Source organism: Opisthocomus hoazin, chromosome 7 (assembly GCF_030867145.1).
Source record: "Opisthocomus hoazin isolate bOpiHoa1 chromosome 7, bOpiHoa1.hap1, whole genome shotgun sequence".
Lineage (NCBI taxonomy): Eukaryota > Metazoa > Chordata > Aves > Opisthocomiformes > Opisthocomidae > Opisthocomus > Opisthocomus hoazin.
Window position 1 is genome coordinate 7,771,615 of NC_134420.1, and position 7,011 is coordinate 7,778,625.

Below are 7,011 nucleotides of genomic sequence, written 5' to 3' on the forward strand. Positions count from 1 at the left end.
CTGACTTTTACCAACTGTGCACTTCACAGAAAATAACACTTAAGTGAAAGTAATTTAATATCCTAACTGACAGCTAGACCACGGCAAAAGACAAATGCAACAAACATTCAGGATTACCTCATTACCAGAGTTAACTGGATTAGGAATATTGTGAAGAACACCAAAGAGTTTTTGATAACTGCAGTATCCTTGAACAGAATCAGGCTGACAGTTTTTGTGAATGAACTGTGCACTGGGACTGAATGCCGAGTACAAAGCAGAACATGCTTTAGGCCTTGGCATGGCAATGCCGAATCTTTACACTGAAAGGTCTTTTTCTTCATAGAAAAAGTTCTAACACCCAGACATTTGTCCAAGAATATCAAGTTCAATCAAGAGTGCCATTTAACTGACTGCAGCTGCATATGGAGACTAGCTAAGAGACAGCCAGTGCATTTTGCACCATCAAGGTCACTTTGCTGGCCACTACTGCTATGGGGACACGGAATAACAAAGAAAGAGCACAGAGAGATTAGTCCCAGAAATTGCTTCATCAGTTATCTCAAGATATCAAAGACAAAAATGTTCACACCACTTTGATTTTTCTCCAAGATCATTATTGTTGATAACAGAATTCTGAAGACTGCTCATTCAGGGCTTAATATACATGAGCTGCAGAAGTGCGTATTTTTTGCTGTTTTAAGTCAGATGCTTACAGTAACAGTATTTGGTAAACACTCAAAGGATTGTTATTTGTACTTTCTCATGCATCACACCATCTTACAGTGTGTATATAATAGGCACACAAAAAATAAGAACCGAAGCTTGGTCATTTTAGAACATAATATGAAAAGCATTTACAAAACCACCGAGCACGATAGTTTTTGTTCAGTGCATTGCAAACAACCTGCACCCTAAATATATATTTTTATATAGATATACACAGAGATAAAAGTTATGTATTTGCTGTTCCTACTATATTTAGATATGAGAGGATCTTTGTTTTCCTTATGTTTTTACTTTTATTGCCAGAAAGTAAACAATTTTTTCCCTGTATTCATATTTGGTTCACTTTTGCTATCTGTGAGCTGGTAATAATTTGAAATGATGAATTTAAAAAGTATAAATCTGATTAAGTATACCAATCCATTTTGCCATACATTCAAACAAAATTGTGGTAAGATATAGGTATACTAGTTTTTGTCAGTATAGTTTATTTGGTGACTATGCAGCTTTTGCTAACAAGTAGATGTACCAAGTGAGATCATTTTGCCAGAATAAATATAGAATGTAGGCTGCAGAAGACAAACTCTCCAGCATCCCTGTTCACAGAATTATTGTCTTAAAGATACTATGAGTCTGCAACATCTACCTAATTCATTTGATTACTTGCTGCTTTAGAAATGAACTGAGAAGAATGCAAAGCCTGCCAGGTAATACAACCCAGAGCTTTTTTCCCCAAGTAAAGACACACCAGCCCAGCAAGTAAAGAAATAGAAATCATCAGTTCACGCCTCGGTCTCATTCTGCGGCACTGTACTTTGTGCCTTATCAAAGGCAGCACACATACACGACAATGCAGCTCTCAAACTGAACCACTTCATAAGAAGCCTTTGCCTTAAATGTACAACCATGGGCAAGACCTCGAGGGAAATTAGAAACAGGAAGGGCAATTTCAAACAGAAGTCTAAGGTATATAAGACAACATAGAAGCTTTTGGGCCTGACTTTTGCTTTGTTACATATTTTAGAAGGATTTAACACATTTACTATCTGTTATTAACTATCTGTTAACAGTAGAGTTCTGGAACACTAACTTTACAGCTATTTGCATTGCCATCATCTATCTCAGAACACAAACTTTTGGCTATGGTTATTAAGCATTGCCTAAGTTTGCTGACACAGTTAAGAATTGCCTAAAAGTTAAATAGTTTATCTGTACTGTAAGGACCAGAATTAAAATTTATTTTAATATTTTGCAACTCAGAATGGCAACATATAAATAATTCAAGATAATGTGCTTTGCAGTACGTGCTAGCAAACAGAAAGAAGTTTTAGCTAACAAGACTACTTTATAAATATTATTTTTTTAAAAATATCACAGGTTGTATTTAAGAGGAGCCAGAAGGATAAGCTGGTGGTTAGCAAACAGCAATAATCTTTGGAGAAAGTCTTAAGTTCTAGCAGATTTGTACAACACGTGCAAAATTCATCTAGGGAAACTAAAAATCAGCATTTCATTTTGACGATGCAAGTACGTGTATGGAGATATTTTCAGAGACTATATACTGGTTTAGTTGCTCTAAAACTTGGCACATACCAGAATATTAAGAAATCACTAGTGTAAAAAAATAAACATTAAAAAAATAAAAAACAGGATAAGAAAGTACTACTTGAGATTCTCAGCTTATAGTCAGATCTATAACTGCATTCTGTAAGATATTTTTCCTGAAAAAATGTTGAGCAAGATAATGAAACCAGAAAGCATTAAAAAACCTAACAATTTTCAGTTTACAAGACTGCAATACGGAAGTATCTTCAAAGCTCAAAGAAAAGATATTTCTTCTAAGGAATATTAGTTCAGACTACTGGAAATAGAGAGATTTTCATTGAATTAGTTTTTTTCAAACATAATCACTATGAACGTTTACACACTTTGAACGAATGAGAAGTCACCAAGAAGAGTAAACTGGAAAATGCTAATCTCCTCTTACCCAAATTACAGTTCAATGCAGGTGGGGAAAAGAAAAAAAAGAAAGGCTTCCATTGTATTCAACTTGAAACAAAAACTACAACTCACAGTAATGACCATTGCACATCTGCTATATCATCTTACCTGAAAGACAGCATGGGACCGGGAAGAGGAGGCATTTACATCTGTGGGATGCTGTGTTCTATTTTTATTTCCATAATCCAACATTTGAAAGATTTCCTCTGCTGATTTAGGCTTTAAGGGTAGAGCACAGATAAAAGCACAGTTTTTTTTAAATTTTTCATCACCTATAGGAGATTCTACAATACATTAACATTTACCTTCAAAACAATAAAAGAAACTTAAAATTTTAGTTACCTAGAAATAAGAGAAATTTCCTGTTTTGGAATTGAGATACTTCAAACAAACATTCTCAGTTAAAAAGCAGTAAGGTATGAAAAGAAAGCACTTAACTGCAAAAATTAACACCAGAGAATGTTTTTAGCAAAGAATTTAAACAAATCTTCAAAGGCGCTCCATAGTTGGAAGAAGCCTTATTTAAGAATGACTGACTTAATTTTTCTTGTGCCAATGCATTAAAGAACGATATACTCATTTTTTTCCCTACAAGAGGAAGCTTTGGGAAGGACAGCGTTTACAGAGTGAGCCAAACTAGTAACACTGTTTCCCGTTGAATCATTATTCCATGCACACAAAAGCACATACACTAACATACTATATACTAACATACACATAAACTAACATACATTAAAAGGTTGCAAGAAAATAAGTCCACAAGAGCTGATTTTCAGATTGGAGAACTAAGTTCTGTCAGTGACTTTGCCAAAGAATTGCTATGCTGGCCTGAAAAAGTAATTTCACATGAATCTTTTCAAACATGGCTATTTAAAAACAAAAATAATCCTGAGACCTCGCAGAGGTGTAGAGCTCCAAGATAGCACTGAAGGCAGTGAGTTTCTTTAACAAATGGTAAAAGTGTTTTAGCCAAAAAATAAATCTTCCAAAACCTGAAGATGAGCATCAAACCGATGGTACCCTTTCGATAATAAGGACTGAATGCTTTATCCATTCACATTCAAGAATATTAGCATTTTTTTCCACAAAATACTTTTGAATAATTAGTTAACTAGGTTTGCATGTTACTAAGGTACTGGTGATTGTGGTCAGATAAAACACCCACTAGGAAATTACCAAGTTGCATACAGCTTTCACAGATCAATAGGAACTTCACCCTTTTCTCTAATACATTTTGAGGCTTCCTGAATTTCAATATCTATTTACATACCTGATGTAATGTTAGCCCTTGAACTACCACCCCTTTCTGAGTATCTTCACGAACAGCCAGAGGTCCCGAGTTTACCAGCAGATCACGGATCTGTTCATTGTAGACCTTTGAAAGGGAATTAAACATCTTTTAATAAAACTATCCTACCATACTTGACAGGATTAAACTTAACTAACCAGAAATCATCACTGTCTTAAATAAGCGTTAAAAAAGACTAAGTAACAAATTCATTCTGTAGAATTTTTGCCAAACAGCTTTGCTATACTGCGCTTGAAATATTCATTTAATTCAATTTGCATGAATTTTTTTATCCATTAAAATGAGAGTCACTCTCTCTTAGTAAATACTCTTTAGTCTTTATTAAAAACATAAGTTTTTTTTTAAAAAAAAAAACTTTCGCAGCTAGCATGAATCTGACATTTATTGTTCTTTATTACATTTCATAATCCATACTTCAGTGAGATTTCTTAATCTAATTTCTGTCAAGTCTTAAATACCTTATTTCCTGGTCTGTGGAAGCACTTGAAACAGCACATGGCAAAGCAAACTTTTCCCTCCTCCTTCTCCCCCCCAAATACTAACTATTCTTCCATTAAGACTTTGAGGGGGCTAGAAGGCAACAGTTGTAATACTACTGCTTAACAGCAGAGCAAAGACAGTACTTGTAAATACAGAACTGTGATGAGAAGAAGTTGGAGAGAGGAGGTGACAATAAACGAATGTAATATTTGTGAAGAGCTAACCATTGGCATAGCAGCTCCAATTCAAGTAGTTATACTGTATCTCAGATAAATAAACTGAAAACTTTAAAAATATAATTGAAAACAGATTACATATAATTGTTGTGCGATTTCACTGCGCTGATAGGCTTTTATTGTGAAGTCCTGAAATATAACCCTGAAAAGATACTTTCTTGTACACAACAACAGATATTCAGAGGGATGTAACTGATCAACAGGACAGAAATCATTAGAATGTTTAGTGAATATCTTAGAAGAGACTGTCCTTTTTGCACCGCCTTCTGTAAAGTAGTAGCAGGTACCTATGAATAACACCACATTTATGGAGCACAATTTTGTAAAGTCCCTGAAAAGGCCAGGTGAAGGCAAAACCAGCTTGTCAGCTTTTCTTCATTTACTAAAATACGCCTTATCAAAGCAACATACCGAATACAGGAACTCAATTACCTCTAAATAAGAGACAGCAACATTGCATATTTTATCTTCTTTTACTTGATCCATGCCATTATAAAGTGCCATCATGGTTAAATATATCACTCCAGGATCTTCAGGGGAACCTAACATTGTATGAGTCTTTCCCGCTCCTGTTGCGCCATACGCAAGCACTGAAAAAAATCCCACAAAGCAATAAGACATACTTTATACGAGTAAGATAATCAAGAACACAAAAGTCAAATGGACATTCACACACCTCTGTCATTCTGCACAGCTGTTTCCATAAACTGATCAAGTTTCTCAATCAGGCTTTATGTTTTACAGCTATATAATCAAAAAGCTATTCCAAAATCACATTTATTTTTGAATGTTCAGTTCAACACTGGCAGTTTACCTGAAAATATTCTTTGGTTACTCTCATAACCCTAAGCCATCAACTTATTGCAGGTAGGTATTTCATTTCCTCACCACATTCCATTAGTCAATTAAAAAAACCAAGCTCTTTTTAAGAGTTCATGAAGCAGGCTACCACACACTCAGCAACACAACTGTTTCTGGTTGGATAACTCTTTCCAGAGGACTCGCCTCACAAAAATGCATATTTCAGATAAAATTCTGAAGTCTATTATAACCCTAACATGAACTCGTTTTAAAGGGGTACAGCAATCATAACTTCCTTAGGCTAAAATATCAGCCTCCTGTATCTGTAAATGACAACAAAATACTTTATTTATATCTCAGCCTTTTTTAAGGCCTCTGCAGCAGTCGGATACAATAGCAGAAACTTTGAGGAATTTAGTGAAATTTTTGAATTGAAGAATATAAATAGCAAATGTTACCTGTGCAGTTATATCCATTTAAGAATCCGTCAATTACACTTTTGGTAGTATGCTCAAAAACTTCCAACTGGGACGAATCTTCAGCAAAAACAGCATCAAATATAAATTTAAGATCTTTTTTCATTCTTTTATTAATGTCCCTATTGGTCAGTCTCTTCCCGTGAAAGAAGCTAACTTCTTCCTCCTTTGGATCAAAGACCAATATATGCTGGTCAACAACATGAACAACTTTGCTGAAGTTGCCATCTTTTTCCTTTTGAGACTCCGGACGGACACGGACCACCACTTTCACGTGATTACAGACATCTTCTTCCTTAGCAGTAGACATAACAACATCCCTTTTGTCCCCCTTTTTCACTTCCAAGACTCTTTCAGGTGAAGCAGCTGAATCTTTTCTGCAATTGACCAAAAAAAAAAAAAAAAAAAAAAAGAGTGAAAAGCCTTGTATTTCAAAGAGCGCTGCCTTTAATCAGCACTAAGGTTTAGCACCTGTGCTGGATCTGCCCTACTGTTGTTGGTAAGCCCTCGGGACTGCTATGATAGCACAACTTCAGAAAGCGCGGTAACAGACCTGGAAAAGTGGCCTAATTCAGCACAGCTTTAAGAAAACTAATTAGCACTTCCCCAGGAAATTCATAAGCTTATTTCAAGACGTTAAACTATTAGTTCACCTACTGGCTTTCCTTTGGTTCAGGGCAATCTTTCAGGTGAGCGACCAGGTCTCCTCAGACCCAAGCGAGGGGTTTTCTGGTCACAGAATCACAGAATAGTAGGGGTTGGAAGGGACCTCTGTGGGGTCATCTAGTCCAACCCTCCTGCTGAAGCAGGGTCACCTACAGCAGGCTACACAGGACCCTGTCCAGGTGGGTCTTGAATATCTCCAGAGAAGGAGACTCCACAACCTCCCTGGGCAGCCTGTTCCAGAGCTCTGTCACCCTCAGAGGGAAGAAGTTCTTCCTCATGTTCAGACGGAACTTCCTGTGCCTCAGTTTGTGCCCATTGCCCCTTGTCCTGTCACTGG

The 7,011-nt window shown here is 36.1% G+C and overlaps 1 protein-coding gene across 1 annotated transcript in view; it reads right to left on the reverse strand.

Moving 5' to 3' along the window:
• Positions 1-6,318, reverse strand: part of KIF18A (kinesin family member 18A) — a 42,824-nt gene extending 36,506 nt beyond the window's left edge. The window contains exons 1-4 of the mRNA XM_009937138.2: positions 5,991-6,318; positions 5,164-5,321; positions 3,977-4,081; positions 2,815-2,925 (exon numbers count right to left, since the gene is read on the reverse strand). Of these exons, the coding sequence (XP_009935440.2) occupies positions 2,815-2,925; positions 3,977-4,081; positions 5,164-5,321; positions 5,991-6,318 (702 nt within the window). The remainder of the gene's footprint in view (positions 1-2,814; positions 2,926-3,976; positions 4,082-5,163; positions 5,322-5,990) is intronic.
• Positions 6,319-7,011: the final 693 nt, after the last annotated feature.